An 18,777-nucleotide genomic window follows, 5' to 3' on the forward strand; every position below is an offset into this window, starting at 1 on the left:
TACTCAGACAGCCCTCTACCCCATAAGTAGCTTATGCTCCTCCTTCTTCGCACTGCATGCCCTACTACATCTCACAGCAGCTACAGGCAAGGCTGTACGGACCAGGCCCCTCATCACCCAACAGCATCTGGGTTTGGGCTGGTCAGTCTACAGTCACATCTCAGGTGTGCAGCACCATAAATCACATTCACACTCAGGGCTGTAGCTAACAGTCTTTTCTTTGAAAGAATTATGTAACTCATATGGGCAACTATCTGAACAAAACAGTTCAATGAGAAATTAATCTGATGTCTAAATCATAAAACATTTTGCATCATGTCCCGCCCACTCGACTAAGAGCTGTATACCCTGAACAGTTTGAGGTCTATCTGGGCTGGTCTGGCCAGAGTTAGGCCCCTTGGCATCTACGGATAACGGCGACAAGACAAATCACAATGGCAATCAAGCAGAAGATCACCGCAGTCACGATGAGGCCTGTGTTGGGAGAGAACGGGACAGCACACCATCAGGGCGTCAGGTCGGGACAGGGGAGCAGTGAGGGCAGCTGGAGATATATTAACTAAAAAGCATGGAGGGATGTACTGTACCTATGTGCATGTCAGTACTCTCTGGATGGTCTACACAAAACGAGAAAAGACAAATCAACTCAAATTCCAATATTTTATTCAACTGCCCTTGTTTATGCTGTCAGGGAGTTCTTCGGGTTCTTCAAACTGGTTACAAAACTACCAGTACAGCAGTGGGTGGTAACTGGCTTATGAACTGCACCATGCTAACTGAAATCTGACTTACTGGCAACCAGTATGAATCCCTCAGCCCAATCATACATAAAGCTTTAAATGTTCTGGTAAGTCCTAAAACCAAAGGTCATGCTTCGCTTAGCCTGCACCTCAGTAAACATCGCATGGCTGAACTTTACTAAGAAGTGACATTTTCCTTATTACTACTTGCATGATATTTTTATCTAATGGCACTCTCACTTTTACTCATTTATACAGCTGGATCTTTTGTTATTTTGGTGAAGTACTTTTCCCAAGGGTACAACAGCAAGACCCGACCTGGCAGCCAGAACTTGTAACCAAAGTTTATGTCGTTCACCACAATGCATATTTAAAGGCTTTACCTTGTACAGGGGATGATGAATCTTTCTTTCCTACAAAAGGAGGGGTAGAAACAGGAAGTCAGGGCCACTGATGTTTTACATTTACATTTACCTTCAACTTCGATGGCTAAAGTAAGAGTGAAAATAGCGTCATAAAAATGTGAGAAAAAGTGTTTTATTTACTTAGGTCACTGTCTCTAATATGAACCGCATGGATGAGACCGACAAAAACATAATACATTAACCACATCACCAAAGCACATTGAGGGGGAAGAAAAATGTGTCTGCATGTGACGGCATAAAAAATCTTGCTAAAACTCTGAAAAACTCCACTCTGATCTGATGGGGTTCCTAAAACCAGCCATTTCAAGGAAAAAGCAGATGAGAACAAATAACCAAACAAATAACTATTAACTTCTTTATTTCTCCTGGGGAAATTTGTTTTGGTTGGTTTGAATTTATGTGAAAATAAAATTACTTTTCAGTGGATTTCCCTGAGCTGTGTTTGTGGTCCCTACAAGACTTCAGGGAATTCAGGCATAACAAAAGGCTTTTGTTCAGGGTGAACTTCCATTTAAAAACACACAGCAGTTTCATTGCTACGCAGAAACGATTCGGAACTGAAACTGAGGGACATATCCGTCTATCTTCCATGACTGCTTATGCAAACAGGCGTCACGACGGCCTCAAGCTGTCACCCAACCCGCATTATTATGCTGCAGCAGGGAAATCAAAATATGGAAAGAAAACCCAGATAAACATGTGGGGGAGCACACAGCGAGAGTCGAACCCACAACCACGTGGAGGTGGGAACAGAATAACCCGATTGTAAGTGCCCGTGAGATGCAGAGTGGGGGCATGCAGACTTACCAAAGAAAATGATTCTCTTCTCAGTCAGCACATGCTGTTTATTAAGAGAAAATAAGAATATAAATGATGATTTTGATAACTCAAAATGGGGTGGGTGGGGGGGGGACAGAACCAGAACTCACGCTCCCACAGGTGATGGTGAGGACAACGCTGACACACTCGCTAAGGGTGATCCCTCCACTGGAGACGTTCACACATGGCACAGCACACTGGACATCATTATGATTGTAAATCGCGATGGTCTAAAGGAGAGCAAACGCACACATGTTACTGCAGCACCGAGGCTTCCAGTCGCCTGTCACCTCCGTCACCTTTACCCAATCAAACAGCTCAAAGAGTTACAGTGGACATTCTGATTGCAGTGCCTTTCCACTGCAGCATAACACTGGACATAGCTACATTTGATTAGCCTAGCAATGCTTTTATCCAAAATAATGTACATTTTTGAAAAAGCAAGTTCAGCATTCCTGCAGCAATTAAGTTAATGGTAAAATCACTCTGCCAACCTTGGGATTTGAACCAATAACCTTCTGACCATACACACAGCATCCTAACCTACTGGGCCATACACTGTCCGCACTGACACGCTCTGATGCAAACGAGTGACTCCAAGACGGCATTACGCTCGAGGGGGTTCAGTCTCACATCCGATAATTTTTTGATAACCATTCATCTATAAAACTGAATTTCATCCTTTTCTTCCATATGTTAACTTTAAAATTAACATTTCTTTCCAATTTGTATCCAAGTATACCCCTTCAGCCGTCAGCAACCATCTAAAAAAAATATGAATTTCCTACAAGTTAACATCTTCAGAGTCAGACATCAAAGAAGTCTGGTCACACAATATGTATTTTAATAACTACTGTATCTACAAAAATTGTGCAGATATACAATAAATGGCTGAAATGGCTGCCGCTGATGTAATACAGAAGAAGCTGAGAATTTAGGGCACATACATGTACATACTAACACAATCAGACTGTACAGACTATCCAGAGGAAACCAGAGTACATGGAAAAAGCCAACATGACATGTGGAGAATCCAAACAGGGGGAGGTGGGTCACTGATTGTGGCTTTTACCCACAAACCCCCTCACAGTCACATGACATTACAGACATGATGATCCTCTGAGAGACCTCGGAGTCACATGGACTTACGCTGTTATGCGTTGCCCATGTTTGCTCGCAGGTGAGGACATTTCCAATCTCATGCTGGATGGTGAACACGGCTTGGCTGTCAGGACATGGGAAGGACTTGGTGACGTGTCCTGAGCAAGTCCCTGAGAAAGGCAGATGAAAACACGGAGTGTGTCAATCAAGTAATCATTAACTAGCACTCCTGCTCTCCGTGACACATGCAAAGCCCTGAACTGGAAATGCTTGTGAAATATTAAATACCCTGAGCAGTAGAAAGTTTAATACTGGACACTCACACACATGTAGCGTATATCTCTGGAAGGAGGGGACAAGCACACAACGATGCTTAACCTAACTGCTATTTCCTTTGCCATTTCATCAGTGACGTCTGATACGTCATTAGAAATCCCCGATCGCTGCCACGCCCAACTCGCTCCCCAGCGTGCTTTCTAAAAAAAAACCCCACGGAAAACACCTTCAATTCCCACTGTATTTTTCAAGATTTTAATCTGAGGTACTCAGCCAAACTAACATAAGCACATATAAAATCAATTCAATTTAAAAATAAATTTACAGTAAATCAACAGTGGATTGTGTAAAAACAAACGTCAGTGTACGACATAAACCATAACGAAGAACGCATCACGAAGGGTAACAGAACAACGAACACAATACAAAACATCACAAAAAGATAAAAGAAACGAAGTGCGAGATGCTCTAATGGATCCGCTTCCATTGCGTCGCAGGCACTACGAGCGATGTCGCGTAACAAATACATGATTACCGAGCTGCACCGTGCTTAGTAAGGGAAGGCATTCGGTAGCTTTAAAATGCACTGGCCGAAGACACGAGACACGTGCAGTAACCTAAAAGTGCACTTTTGCGATTCATACTGTAGGAATGCTATTATTGCTTAAAAATAAAATAAAAACATGCTTAACTGTATAAAAAGGATACATACACATGAACGCCAAAAGCATGATGCACATCAAGGTCATCTTGCTCAGCAAGTTGCTGTCTTCCATATTTGTTTATGATCTGAAGGAAACTTTTACTGTAAGGAAGTAGGCTACTTTCTCTTTCCGGTCCCGGAGTTTCCCGAATTATGTAAACTGAATCATTATACATAATGATCTTTGGTTTCTGCATTAATTATGCATGGGAGACGCAGGCGGATTTAAAATGTTTAATTATTTTAAATTACATATATGATAAATATAAAATTGTGATTCATGCAGTTCTGACATAACTGACAATGACATAATGGCATATTCCTTTACGGCTTTACAGGAATTTAAAAAAATTAAAGGAATTCTGTGTGTGACAATAATTTTCGCAGGGCAGTTATACGTTTGTTTTTACAACCAAAAGCCGAAAAAAGCAATCCAAATGATTACCACTCAGACATTCAGAGTGATTCATTCTCTAACAACAGATTGCTATTTATATTTAAAGTACCTTGACTCATTTTCTTATAGTAGCCTATAGGTTTGCCACCCAAAATATAAAATACCACACTTGTCATGATATCCAGCCGTCTTTTATCCGTTAATATATTATACAAGGTCGCGGATTATAGAATAGGCTATAACCATTCATCCATCTAACCATGCATCCATCCTTTTTATTACATTATTATAATCAGTGCCGTAGGTAGGTGTTAAATATAGGTGTCAATAACCTACTGCTCGGGTGATTCACCGGCAGTAAATGAAACGTAACCTATCATCTTAGCTTGCATGAAAAGGGAAGTTAGCTGCTTTTGCTTTCGATGTGCACTAATATAAGGCGCCCATGACTAAGACGCGGCAGTCCTGAACATGTGCACCATGCTCTCAGCCATCCTCCTGCTCGCACTGGCTGCCTTCCCCGGCCATGCGGACTGCAGCGCGCCGGCGGCCGACTCCACGTGCGGCGAGAAAGCGGTCCTAAGGTGCGGCGCTCCGGCGGAGCCCGGCGTCCAGTACAGGCACCTGACATGGTACAAGGTGAGTGTTCACCCGACCGCTAAGAAGAAAAAGAGCCACCGCTTTATAATTTAGATGTTACCTTTATTTATTTGGAAGGAGATACACTTCCAGTAACGGACAAGTAACACGTGCAAGGTGGTTTTAGTAAGTAAATGGCTGATAAATGGTTAGAGGCATTATATGATTTTATGATAAAATTTCATTATAGCATATTTCAAAACTTTAGAAATTATAGGCGGGTGGGTTCGGTGCATTTTGCAGTACTTTCTTTGTCTAGCTCCCATATTAATTGATTCTCCCTTGTTCCTACCGCTTATCCGTCGGTCTCCCCGGTTCTAAAGGCGATTTGCTCTCATTCTGCTCCTCCAGATTACGGACGATCCGCAGTCATCGCGCAAGGGTCTCATCAGCAGGAACCTGTGGTCCAACTCCACCAAAACCTACAGCCAGCTGGAGCGGCCCGTGTTTTTACGCGAAGATTCCTCCGACCTCGTCATTTTTAACACAACCGCGCAAGACAGTGGGCATTACTGCTGCCTCTTAAGCGCCCCTGTGGGACACAAGAATCAGGAGGCCTTTATCCGCCTCAAGGTATCCGGTGAGTCCTCTTGACTTGTTATTATAGTGATGATGCTGAAATTCTGCTGAAGCCTGACTATAGTTGCACTTGACATACACTGTAGGACCCTCAGAGTTGGGGTAAGGCCATCCCCTGTCCAGAGAGCAGCTCTTTAACTGTGACTGTATGATCTGTCTCCTCCAGGCTGCCTCGAAGAACAGGCGGGGTCTGAGGGACTGTGGTTAGAAATTATCCTCTTCCTGGCTGTGGCTCTGTCACTGGTGATATGTTTTATTTGCTGGGTAAGTAAAACCCTCACCAAGGATCAAATCACTTTAAATTAAATAAATGTATTATCTTTATCTTGCATTCATCATAACTGACTCATGAATTTAATGGTTGCTGTGTAGACAGAACCTCACCCAGACATCCTTCAACCCCATGAAATGTAATTTACCCCTGGATAACACAGTCCAGAGAGTGGAAGATCAGAGTGTTCTCTTTTTTTGGCAGGTGTGTCTGAGGAACCTGTCGGTTCTGCGTGAAAGTAGGAAGCAGGGTCCCAGTGAGAAGAAAAACCTGAGGCTGATATACTCCCCCAGCTCAAAAGGTCCCTCCTACCAGCACGTGTGCGTGTGATTCCTTCAGAGCCAGTCCTGGGTCTCCACACTGAACGTCCTAAGGGCCGGGTCGGGCTGGCCCAATGAAGAGGACTCGCGCAGGCACCCTACAGGATGCTGGGTCTCGTTTGGATCAGTCACACCGTGACTGTGAGCTACATGGTGCTAGCAAACGGCATTACGGAACGGAAAATGAGGCAGCATCGCATGAAGCTCGACGCTCATCAGAACGGCGGTAGATGTTCAAGCTCGTGCTGAAACACTAGAAGATGTAGCTGCTTTACTTTGATAGTGACTCATGCAGGTCTTTTGTATCGCTTTTGAATATTAGTTCTCAATTTTTGGATTTCTTTACTATTTGTCACTTATTCCTTTTTAAATCTTCATTGCTTTACTGTGACGATCCCGACACGATCGGGTTTCAGAGGGGGGAAGCTGGACCTTTACAAGTAAACCAGACTACAGACAACATCTAGCCGTGCGAGGAATTCAGAGGCTGTCATCCACTGAGGAATCACTAAACTCGCCACTTCGAAATTAAACCTGCAGTCCAAATGTGTGACATCTTCAGACAGTGGGATATTCCACTGTGTTACTGGTACTGAGTAATTCGCGACAGAACCATCAACCATGGTCCACTCATCCGTCAAATGACTGGAATATGTAAGAATCCACGTGCTATAGTCGCAGTTAAATCTGCAGCCATCCAGTATGGTAGCCGTAGATACAGGATATGCATAAACCAAAGACAATGCATCATAATTTGGAAGCCAGATTTATGACTTAAAAGGTACAGCATGGAAAGAATGGATGCAATGAGGATATGGGCACGAAATGCGAGGCACGGCCGACCACATGGCAGAAGGCTCCATCTGTTTCTGTACGGGGCACTGCATTGATATTTCTAGAACGTTCTTTGCTCCATTTTGCACCATCAGAATCTTCCCTTCTGTCTGTTCTTGCACCCATCTTCCAACTGTCTGTTCTGGGCCTAGAGGGTCCTGGAGTGACTCAGAGAAAGAACAGGGAACAAGCCGGCGGTACCAGAGGAGAACGTGCCAACTCCCAACCAGAGCAGAGGCAGGAGTCCAATGCTTTCTGCATGTCCTGTCTGCCCTCGGTACCTGCAGGGATTGGTGCCGGAACCCCCGACAGATACCAAAATCCTCGGATTCTCAAGACTCTTGTATGAAATGTAATGATATTTGCATATAAACTACACTCATCCTCCTGCATACTCAAAATAATCTCCAGATTACTTAAGTACCTAATACACTGTAAGTGCCGTGTAAATATCGATACCACTTTACAATAAGGCTCCATTTTGCCACTTGTAAATGGTAGTAACTCATTAATAAGAAGAAAAGTGTGTTATATCTTGTTTAAAATTGTCTATTAATGATTTACAAAGTGTTACAACCTAATAAATAACCAGATTATAAACCATTCATAAACCCTCTATATGGGTAGCCTTATTGTAAAGTGGAACCTAAATATTTGTTACATTGTGTTCTGTTTTGTACATGTTCAGTACAGAGAGTATATAGGAGTTTATGTCCCACACATTTCATTCACATGTAGGACTTGGTGACCTTTTTTGCTTTTTGGTCCTTTTTTTGTTAAATGTTTTGGACCCACAGTTGGTTGAATCCTTGGATGTGGATTTTGAGGGCTGATATTTCTGTATTTCTGTCTCGTAACATGTAACCTCACACCTTAAGTATGTTCAAAGCCTGTCCAGTATTCTTATCAATATTAGTTGATGTCGCTTCACAATAACACTGTACCTACCAATGATGTGTTGAGTGGATTTCTGTGGTAGTACATTTCAATCTGAATAAATGCATCTGCAGAGTGAGACATGTGACATGAATGGCAGTTCTGTCAGTGGTTTTTATAAATTCCATAAATCCCATGATTGCAAACACGCATATGCATACACATAAACAGTCATAATTTATTTATGCTGTATTATTTATAGTATATTTTTGTGGGAGAACATAATTTTGTTGAGGCAGCTTCCTCAGCCATCTCCTGAGCTCATGAACGGCTCTGATTGGCCTGGCTTTTATCTAGACTTTTAATTCTTCATGCTTGCGAGGTGTAGCAGACTGTTCCCTGTTTATGAAACTGGTTTGTTTTCAGGCCGCTGGGCCTCATTTCTGTTTGGGGCCTAATCTTGGGTGAGATGCCAGAGGCCTCACAGCATCCTGGGGTTCCCCTTTGAGTCGAGGGCCAAGATCAGCATCCACTTTGGGGTTAGGGCCACTGGGAAGCCTTCCAAACATCTGGGATCTGGCAGATTGTGGAGAAATGGCCAATGGAAATACTTAAAACAACCAAGCATAAAAACAACATAAAATAAACAAAGCATTATGTTAAAACATTATACAAATGGGTACAAACTTGTATATAAGTCACTTGTATAAATCCATCTATCTTCCAATCGCTTATCCTGGACAATGTCTTGGGGGACTGAGCTGAAGTTAGTCCGACATAAGGTACAAACACACAGATGTGCAATGGGCAATTCAGAGACCGCAATTCAAAAAGAAAAAGAAACTTTATTTGCCTTTTCCACAAATGCGTTGGAATGTTCCTTTTTGTATATCCCACCTCATGCTTCTTTGAGACATGCACACACTCGTACAGGTAAGAGCACAAAACTCGGGCACCAAATACCCAGGGACCCTGGGGCATTATTCTGGGTCAAGGCTACTGGCTCAAGGCTCCAACAGACGTGCCACCGTTCTGCCAAGCACGGGATTTGAAAAGGAGACCTTCTGATCGCAGACACGGCGGCCTTAGCTGCTGCAGCTCACGGCAGCACCCACAGAGAGCAGAAATGTAATACAGGCAGTCCCTGGGTTAACAGCGTCAGATATAGGGATAACTCGTACTTACGAACGGCTATTACAATGGTTCGTAATAACGATCGCACACAATTTGACGCCATTCGCCACGCGATCCTTCTGGAATCTAATTAAAGTCATGTCTTTGGATCCCAGAAGGAAACCTGAGTAAAAATACGACAGGGACAGTATTTGAACCGTCATCCCTGGAGGCACGAGATGACAGCGCTATAGACTAATCTATTAATTAGTCCGATGGTAACTGACGTAATATAAATAAATGATTTTCGCATTGCATATGAAATAATGAAATAAAATAGTATCACACTTAAGGCTACGGCCGCATTTTAAGCCATATGAGATTTGACAGGGTATTTTTTAATTGGCCAGGGTTGACAGGGAGTCAGACAATTATTAGATTCCAGTCAGATCGTATTTCGTTACCCCGCTTCGATAAACCCGGAATTCATTAATGTATTTAACTAGCCGCCTAGGATTTAATCTCCACCAAATGTTTTCTTCGGCATTCCTTTGCCGAAACATTTTGCTAGCTTTGTAAAAATAATTGTCTCCTGGGTTCATCCCACAAATTCACTTTTTTCCTAACTTTGTGACTGTTTACTTATGTTGGCATGCTTGCTGTGAGCAAGCTGAATCAACACGATGGATATTTCGCATTTTATCCTCCTTTATTTTATTATAAAGGCTACCCCCTCTTTTATCAGTAATTTGCTAAGGTTCGAACATTGAGCAAGAAAATCGATTAATTGGTCCATGCTCAAATATTTTACCAGAGTTTGAGATTTCGTAAACATGCTGTATGACATTTTTATGGAAAAGTAACAAATGAGCAACCGCGGGGTTCATTTTACAGCAACAAAGGGGCAGAGAGGAGAATATCTACGACAGCAATTTGCTTTTCTGGCATTTTAAGGTCAACTGCACCGAAAGCGACGCCTATTATTACATATATGAGACCAACCCGTTAGACAGGTAAACTATCTTTTTGGAATCATTGTGGAGTTCAAGCACTTTATTGTCATTGTGTAGCACAACGTAATTACTTTTATGACAACCCCAATGTGCATTAATAAATACAAAATAGGCAAAAAAATAAATAAATAAATAAATAAATAAAATAATCGTACAAAATATGTCAAAGTATTTGATATACACGTTTTGTTTTTAAATCTTGGAACAGATTATGTCTAACGGGTGCAGAATATTATGGCTCTAGCGTACAATGCAATTGACATCATGCAATTGACAAAACGCTGCAGAGTCGTCTTAGGAACAATCAAGACTTTGAACGGTATTTAATCAAGCTTATCAGGATTTTGAGGGATTGCATATGTTTGTCGAGAGAGTACTAGATCACACTTGTCAGCGAGAAAAATGTAATTTCAGGCTTGGTTGTTTGCCGAGAAACCGGAGACTGTCGGCCGGGGAGGTGTCGCCGTTGCCCGTATAAAAGCGCCCTAGCTGAGGACGTCCTTAGTTCGTACACAGGGACCCTCCGGAACACCGCTGCCCAGCGCCGAACCCTCCATCTGCCGTAATGGTGAAGTGACTGACGGTTTACTTTAAATTAAACGACATTTCTGATAATTTCCCGGAATTATATTGCATTCACTAGGCCTATACAATCCTTTTGAAAACTTTTTTTGTTGCATGTTAATATGTCGGACAATGAATGCGGCACGTTTACAACGCTGTCATATTATTCATGATATAGATTCCGGGAGCCATTCCCCCATGCTTCCATATATGACGATAAACTGAAATAATGGACTAAATGTCTTAAATGAACATCCTGGTAAGTGCATTTCTCCTTTCAGCTGTGGTGCGTGCTGGTCCTTTTTCTTTCGTGGTCAGAAGTGCACAATTTCCAGTTTGAGGAGCTCGCCCAGTACATCGACAGCCACCAGGAGCAATATGTGGAGGCAAGTTCCCTTCCAGGGTGTAGTACTATATTTTTTATCTCTAAAATGTTTCAAAATATAAATGAAATGTATAAATCCACAGTTGGTTGTTGTTTTGTCGAAATCTTTCCTACCCCACACAGAGTTTGTGGTCACTAATTGTCAGTGGTATGAGTCTGCGGACTGGGTCTGATTTGCCCATGTCACTGGCTGTGTCTCTGCGTGTGCCTACCTGTCTTTGTGTGTCAGACCCTAAGGGAGTGGATCGCTATCGAGAGCGACTCCAGTGATGTGCAGAGGAGAGCAGATGTACAGCGGATGATGAGCGTGACTGCAGAGAAGCTGCGGAAGATGCAGGGGAATGTGGAGATGGTGGATATCGGTCTCCAACAGGCGAGTGCAGTGGCGAGTGCAGTGGATAACTGGGGGTGTGAGGAATCCTTCGGGGTGTGGCAGTGCCAGTGGCACAAACTGCATACCACTGAGTGTGCGACATCTGTTCCCAGCTCAGTGGCAAATGAGCTGACCAGTGACCACTGACCAGTGTGGCCGTTTTGGAAGCAGATTTGGCAATCTGTTGTCATCTGTTTTTGTACATGTCATTTATATGTCTGTCAATCTTATGTTTGTATTGATGCTTCTTCATTATGTCCAGCTACCTGATGGTACAACCATCCCGCTACCCAAAGTCGTCACTGCGCAGGTCGGCAGTGACCCCAGCAAACTCACGGTCTGTGTGTATGGTCATGTGGATGTTCAGCCAGCCAAGAAGGAAGACGGATGGGCCACAGATCCATACAATCTCACCGACATCAAAGGCAGGAACCTTCTTCGGAGCCGTCGTTGCCAGATTAATGCATTGCCAATGCCACTTCTTCTATCTTTAGCGATTATTATCTTCTAACTGCATGTGGATATCAAAAGTGCATCCTAGGTAGTATATGTTGGCTGAAGAGCTACATGTTTCTCCTGCAGGAAACCTCTATGGGAGAGGAGCTTCAGACAACAAGGCCCCAGTTCTGGCCTGGCTTCATACCGTGGAGGCCTATCAAAGTCTCAGCATTGTGAGTAATGAGGTTTGAAAATCCCACGTCAGAATGCAAACAGGACAGAACCGCAAGCCCCTTCTAGTTTGGCGCCTCATCCTGAGTTGTTCCCCGCCTTGCGCCCATAGCCTCCAGGACGGCTCTGGATCCCCCACAAGCCTGAATAGGATAAACAGTTACAGAAAATGGATGGATGGGACTTTTGGCAGGAGACTGATCTATGGCTTAGACACATGATTCCAGCAACAGTAGTTCACTTTTTTCAACCCCATAGAATGATGCTGAAAATCGCGGTAAACTTGGGTCCAAATTGCTCCAGGACCTTAATAAATCTGGAAAAACTACAATGTTTTACATGAATGGATGGATGGATGGATGGATGGATGGACAGACTGGGATATGTGTGTAGGGAGCAGTGTGAGTCTCAGAGGGTTAGAAAGCTATGCCTGTAATTGGAAGGTTGGTTTTACTATTGGGCCCTTGAGCGAGGCTGTTACCCCCCCCCCCCCCCCCCCCACTGCTCCAGGGACTGGCTGACTCTGCTTTCTCCAAAAAAAAAATGTATATAGAAGCATCTTCTAATTAAATGTACATTTAGTCAGCGTTTTAACCCTGTGTCCTTGTCCCGTGCAACCAGGATCTACCAGTTAATGTGAAGTTCATCATTGAGGGAATGGAAGAGACGGGTTCGAATGGCTTGGACGCCATGGTGGAAGCCCATAACGAGACTTTCTTCTCCGACGTGGATTACATCATTATATCTGACTGTGGCTGGCTCAGTCGCCGCCCGGCCTTGACTTACGGCACTAGAGGAAACTGCTACTTTTTTGCTGAGGTGGGGAGACCAGCTTTAACTGCACAGTCTTTGGCTGAACTGCAGTTTTTCTTTCACAGGCTCCATAGCAAATTCCAGAATGTGATACGTTTAGGTTACTTTGCCTAGAGGAGACACTAAAGGCTGTTTCTTCATTGTTTGTCCAGTGGCATCATCCAGAATGACTTGAATATATATTTTTTATATATTTGGAAGATAAGATACTCAGACCTTATAGAACTTTTATGTATAGCCAGTGGAGACTTAGTAAAGCAACTGAAGTTTAAAAACAAAGCAGTATCCACCTGAAACCTGTAAAACAATGGTAAATAGTATTATGTGTGAAATTGCTTTGAAAAAACTTGTTTTTGCTGTTTCAGGTTGTGGGTCCAAATAAGGATTTACACTCTGGTGTGTTTGGAGGGACAGTGATAGAACCCATGACTGACCTCATCGGCATCCTGGGTACTTTTCATTCAAATATTTGCCTGTACATTCATTTTTCTGGTGTCTTTATCCAGATCAGACTCTCAAGGAGTTTCTCGTAAATGTTGCAAAGTGACAGAGGGATTTCTGGAGAGCTTAGGTTCCATGAGTGTCAGTGCTGCAAAGTGACAGAGGGATCTCTGGAGAGCTTAGGTTCCATGAGTGTCAGTGCTGCAAAGTGACAGAGGGATCTCTGGAGAGCTTAGGTTCCATGAGTGTCAGTGCTGCAAAGTGACAGAGGGATCTCTGGAGAGCTTAGGTTCCATGAGTGTCAGTGCTGCAAAGTGACAGAGGGATCTCTGGAGAGCTTAGGTTCCATGAGTGTCAGTGCTGCAAAGTGACAGAGGGATCTCTGGAGAGCTTAGGTTCCATGAGTGTCTGTGCTGCTTGCGTGCTTCAGACTGGCTTGATCTTCTCCTCGCCTGTTCCACTGCAGACACGATGATCAGTCCCAGTGGCAAGATCCTCATCCCGGGCATCACCGACGCTGTAGCCGCAGTGACGGACGAGGAGCAGGCCATGTTTCAGCGCATCGAGTTCGACTTGGATGACTATAAGCAAAAGATTGGCGTTGATGGGCTGATGTATAACACCAAGGTCAGGCCTTTGGTTCACTTGGCAGAAAGTGATGTACACAGATATTTAAAACTTTTTTAGTTTAACTCAATGAATGTAAATTAAAGTATATGATTTCCCCATGGTGTATGTGTACCTTATACAAGGGATTTATTGTTTAGATAACAGCTTATAATTGACCCTTTGACTGTTCCTAAGAAATCACAACAATGGTGGACACCAGGTCCTTTGTACAGTGCAGGGATTCTCAACCACTGGTCTATATATCATCTGCCTACAGTATATATAACAAAAGTAATATATTATCTATATTTATGATAATACACGTTAATCTCACTGTAATCCCCCTTTTGGGGGGGGGGGTGGTTCTCCTGTAGTGTCTCATCATGCACAGTTCTGAACCGGCTCTGGTTTCTACAGAGGAACGTGAACCTCCTGTAGTGTCTCATCATGCAGAGTCCTGAACCGGCTCTGGTTTCTACAGAGGAACGTGAACCTCCTGTAGTGTCTCATCATGCAGAGTCCTGAACCGCCTCTGGTTTCTACAGAGGAACGTGAACCTCCTGTAGTGTCTCATCATGCAGAGTCCTGAACCGGCTCTGGTTTCTACAGTGGAACGTGAACCTCCTGTAGTGTCTCATCATGCAGAGTCCACTTTTGGCTCTTGTGTTCCAGGAGGATGTGTTGGCTCGTCGTTGGCGCCACCCCACTGTGTCCATCCATGGCATTGAAGGTGCCTTCTCAGCTTCTGGCTCCAAGACCGTCATCCCTGCAAAGGTCACGGGCAAGTTCTCCATTCGTCAGGTGCCAAACATGGACCCCAAGGAGGTGGAGAAGCAGGTGTGTAGTGGGCAACGTTAGATGTTTACCATCTACAGCCAGTAGATGGTAAACATCAGCATTAAAAGTGTGGATGCTTTTGAAGAAGAAGAAAATATTTCTTATTTTTGTTGTGTAATATGGAACTAAAGTAAATTTAAGAATTCCCAGAAAAAAAGTATTTTACATTGCAAAGTGTAAAATAAAAATAAATGTGAATCATAAAGAAGGACCTTTGTAACTGTTCACAACCTGCACAAGTGGGTGCTGAGCCACAACTATATTTTGGTGCTGGTTTGACGTGTCCCAGGTGAAAGGCCACCTTGAAGACGTGTTTGCTAAGAGGGGGAGCCCAAATAAGCTGAAGGTCTCCATGGTGATAGGGGCCAAGCCCTGGTTGGCTGACATCCAGCACCCGTTGTATGAAGCTGGAAAGGCAGCGGTGCAGAAAGGTACTCTGGGGCGATGGGGTGGTGAGTGACCACAAGGGGGCAGTAAACACTGATCCTGCCATTAAGGCTGGTCCCAAAGGAAATGATTCTCCAAAACACTTTAGAACAGCAATAATAATAATAATAACAACACAAAACGATAATCTTTCATAATACATGTTTGTTCTGAGATCCAATTGCTGAAGATTGCTATGAATAACTATTACACAATAACTATTTTATTTCTGCTTTTGCTGCTGTTGTGGTTTGCAATCAGCAGGGAAATCCCCCAGTTTAAAAACACATTCAGGAGAAAACAGACGGAGTGGAATCCCTGCACAAACGTCTCTCCCCCAAAAAACAAGCTGTGAGGAACTGAAACACTGAAGACAGTTAGATCCATGGTCTGAGTCACACTTACAGACTGTCCGGCACACATCCACCACGCACTATCACTCTCCATGTCTAGTGAAAATTCACGCAGATTGTGTGAATTTGTGCATCTGTGTTAGCGAAGCAAACCTGACTCTAGATTGACTTGCATGTGCCATTTCCTGGTTGTATTTGCATTTGTTTTTTTATCAGATGTTTTTGTTCAATACAGCATAGGCAGATCGGACACCACAAATTTACTGACCTGCCTTTCCACACACACATGAACTTTAGTGACACCTCACTCTTAATAGTGGTAGTGCTAAGGGGCAGGCACTGATCACAGTACGTCACCACATCCACCACGTGACACCATGTGGCAGGTGATACCTCAGCACCACACCAGTCCAAACGGACCAGTGTGAGGTTTTTTTCCAGTGGCTGGAGTGCCAATCCTGCCACCGACCCCCAAGTTTTCCCCTGTAAGTTGGAGGACCTCCTTATAGGGCTGGATGCAGATTAACGTCATAACCAGGATAAGCAATTGCAGGTTAAGGGCCGCCATTCTGTGTGCTGGGCCTCGTTAAAGGGATGGCCGCCATTCTGTGTGCTGGGCCTCGTTAAAGGGATGGCCACCATTCTGTGTGCTGGACTTTTTGGTCACAAATCTTTCAGCTCCCCTTTCTTCCCCACTGTCTTCACTGTTGGCCCAGTTCTGACTCACCAGACCCTGAACCATCACGCCATGATTAGATTACAGATGTTCTTTGCTCTTCTGTTGCAACGTGGTGTGAAATGCCCCACCCCTCCCATCCAGTGTTTAAGGTGGAGCCGGATATGATCCGTGAGGGGGGCACCATTCCTGTTGCCCGCACCTTCCAGGACGTGACTGGAAAGAGCATCATCATGCTCCCGATCGGAGGCTTTGACGACGGCCTGCACTCCCAGAACGAGAAGATAAGCAGGTGGGGGCGGCTGACAGACAGCCCACCGTGGATGACACTGCATGTCTGATTACGCACTTAGTGGCTACTTTGACCAAATGGGCTTTTAGACACGTTTATCGATTGACGCTGGTGAGACCCACTCTGGACAGGATTGTGTACAAAACCATGTGACATGAGGATGAGAGGAAGGGGCTTTGTTTAGGTATGGGCTTGTGGGAATGATATTTACACAAAGAATGTTCTCAGGGCAGAACGAAAAATGATTGGTTCAGAGAAATAACCAATCAGATTGTAGAGGAGGTGGGGCTAAGCAACTAGAGGAGGCAGGACCAAGACCTCTGATTGGTTGGTCCCACCTCCACTAATTGCTTGAACCCACGGTCTACATAAAGGTGCAGGCTTAGGGGTCAGGTTTGGGAGAGAGACCACAGATAGTCTTACAGGAGTGTTGAGAAGACACAGCAGCCCTTTCGGTCACAACAGTGTCATGTCATGTAGTGCGTTTTGAAAAGTAGTTTGCCACACAGAAAGAATGAATGGCATGTAAATATGCACAGGCCAGCTACATTGTTAAACGATTGGTTATTTTATTCCCCCCTTCAGGCTAATCCAGGCAGCAATTCGTAATACACGGTTATCTCACCCCCTTTGGACACTTAATCCTCACTTAGACTGTCTCAGCAAGTTACAGCACGTCAGTAGATGAAACATGTCACTATCTTCATGTTAGTGGATATAGCAGGGGAATGTGATCACAGTAAAGGCTTTAAAAATTAGCTATTACATAATGTTTGGTTCCCCTGTTGGAATTTGCAGATTCCCCTGCTCAAACACACCTTAATCAGTTAATTACCAGGCTTAGTAGGTATGTCTGAGCAGGTAGATCTGCAAACTATGCTGGATTCTGGCCTCCAGACACCTGACATAATGAGACACACAGTGAGCTGCCAAAATGGTTTTTGCAGGGACTGTGAGAGTAATTTACAGTGAACTGTACAGAAACCTTTCTGCTGTCAGGTATCTGTGTGAACTGGCATCCCATAAAGGCTATCGCACCGCGCTGCCTGATATTTCTGCTATCCAGTCCTGTTTTGATGAAGTTTATCAAGTAGATATGTTAATGTTCATGTTTTAATGTCTTTGTTCAGGAAATCTTCCCTTTCAGGCATCATGTAAATACCATGTTGTTCGAATTCCTTTCCCTCAGGTACAATTACATAGAAGGAACCAAGCTGTTCGCCGCCTTCCTGCATGAAGTTTCTCAGATAAAGAGGGACTGAGATAGAGCCGCTCCCTCAGCTCGGGGTCCCGTGGGGCCCCGTGGGGCCCCGTGACGTATGAGGCCCCCGCATACATGCTCCCTCCCCCTGGCTTCATCTCAGCATGGCTGCTTCCCGCTATGCACATATTTGCCCTTTGTAGTCAAGCTCACTGTAGGTGCTGCATCTCTAAACACGTGGAGATACGGATGTGTCTCTTGCTGAAGGTTGTGAGAATGTGGATTGTCCTTACGGGGATAATAAAATGGCGGTCTGGTCACCCCCAAAGGTCACCCCCGCTTGGCCTTGTTCCTTCTTCCAGAGCTCTCCTGGTTGATGTTCTGGGCTGCTTCTGTAGGACCCAGTGTGACCCGGGATGCTGAGGCGTCCTCTGAAATCATTTCGCTGTTTAGCAATTTTGGCCTACCTTATAACACAATAAGGAAAAACATGTGTAACCTGAATGCCAGGAGTAACTGATCTATGAGAGAGTAGAATGTTCTAGCGTGGTTTCCCCTCTAACAGAGTACTGAGAGGACTTTTCCCTGGGTGATGCTGAACAGTCAGCTGGGATTTGAGTGTTACATGTTACTTAACCTGTGTGTGTCTGTGTAAATGTGGCAGCCTACTTCTTCTGAGACCTGTCCCTTCCCACAATGCCCGGCCCCTTGCATAACAACCACTCCCCCCTGTCACCAGGCCCCACCCCTTGTCCTCTTATCACCATACCAACACAAGAAATGTGTTAATTGTTTACTTATTCATCTCTTGAAAAATCAGCTAAATGACTAACATGTAAAACAGTAGACAATATATAGTATATTAGAAAATAATCATATATTTTAATTCACCGAAAGGACCCCTGGTTTATAAACAGATATATAAACTGTTTTTTTTTAGGTTGGTTTAACATGATTAAAATATTCAAAACACTTCTCAACTGCTGCATCCCAAAACTCGACTTAAACAGAGTGATGCATAAAATATTTCCT

General features: G+C 43.9%; 2 protein-coding genes across 2 annotated transcripts; both read left to right on the plus strand.

Moving 5' to 3' along the window:
• The first annotated feature begins 4,771 nt into the window (after positions 1-4,771).
• Positions 4,772-8,128, plus strand: cd83 (CD83 molecule). Its single transcript, XM_023812663.2, has 4 exons — positions 4,772-5,100; positions 5,452-5,680; positions 5,846-5,943; positions 6,155-8,128. Exons 1-4 carry the CDS (start codon positions 4,933-4,935, stop codon positions 6,278-6,280), a joined length of 621 nt encoding a protein of 206 aa, XP_023668431.1. The 5' UTR covers positions 4,772-4,932; the 3' UTR covers positions 6,281-8,128.
• A 2,387-nt stretch (positions 8,129-10,515) lies between these two features.
• On the plus strand, positions 10,516-18,078 carry cndp1 (carnosine dipeptidase 1). The gene is made up of 12 exons (XM_072716886.1): positions 10,516-10,674; positions 10,952-11,056; positions 11,285-11,428; positions 11,691-11,853; positions 12,011-12,099; positions 12,719-12,916; positions 13,276-13,360; positions 13,818-13,978; positions 14,633-14,797; positions 15,087-15,228; positions 16,397-16,544; positions 17,734-18,078. Exons 1-12 carry the CDS (start codon positions 10,672-10,674, stop codon positions 17,804-17,806), a joined length of 1,476 nt encoding a protein of 491 aa, XP_072572987.1. The 5' UTR covers positions 10,516-10,671; the 3' UTR covers positions 17,807-18,078.
• The last annotated feature ends 699 nt before the right edge of the window (positions 18,079-18,777 follow it).

This window comes from Paramormyrops kingsleyae, chromosome 9 (assembly GCF_048594095.1).
Source record: "Paramormyrops kingsleyae isolate MSU_618 chromosome 9, PKINGS_0.4, whole genome shotgun sequence".
Taxonomy (NCBI): Eukaryota; Metazoa; Chordata; class Actinopteri; order Osteoglossiformes; family Mormyridae; genus Paramormyrops; species Paramormyrops kingsleyae.

What these genes read in the sequence shown, in the direction of transcription:
- cd83 (XM_023812663.2), top strand. Translation starts at nt 4,933, where the DNA reads ATGTGCACCATGCTCTCAGCCATCCTCCTGCTCGCACTGGCTGCCTTC. An exon ending in GGCACCTGACATGGTACAAG is followed by an intron (nt 5,101 to 5,451) that starts GTGAGTGTTCAC and finishes CTGCTCCTCCAG; the next exon opens with ATTACGGACGATCCGCAGTC. An exon ending in TGATATGTTTTATTTGCTGG is followed by an intron (nt 5,944 to 6,154) that starts GTAAGTAAAACC and finishes TTTTTTTGGCAG; the next exon opens with GTGTGTCTGAGGAACCTGTC.
- cndp1 (XM_072716886.1), top strand. An exon ending in CCTATCAAAGTCTCAGCATT is followed by an intron (nt 12,100 to 12,718) that starts GTGAGTAATGAG and finishes CCGTGCAACCAG; the next exon opens with GATCTACCAGTTAATGTGAA. An exon ending in CCAAGGAGGTGGAGAAGCAG is followed by an intron (nt 14,798 to 15,086) that starts GTGTGTAGTGGG and finishes GACGTGTCCCAG; the next exon opens with GTGAAAGGCCACCTTGAAGA.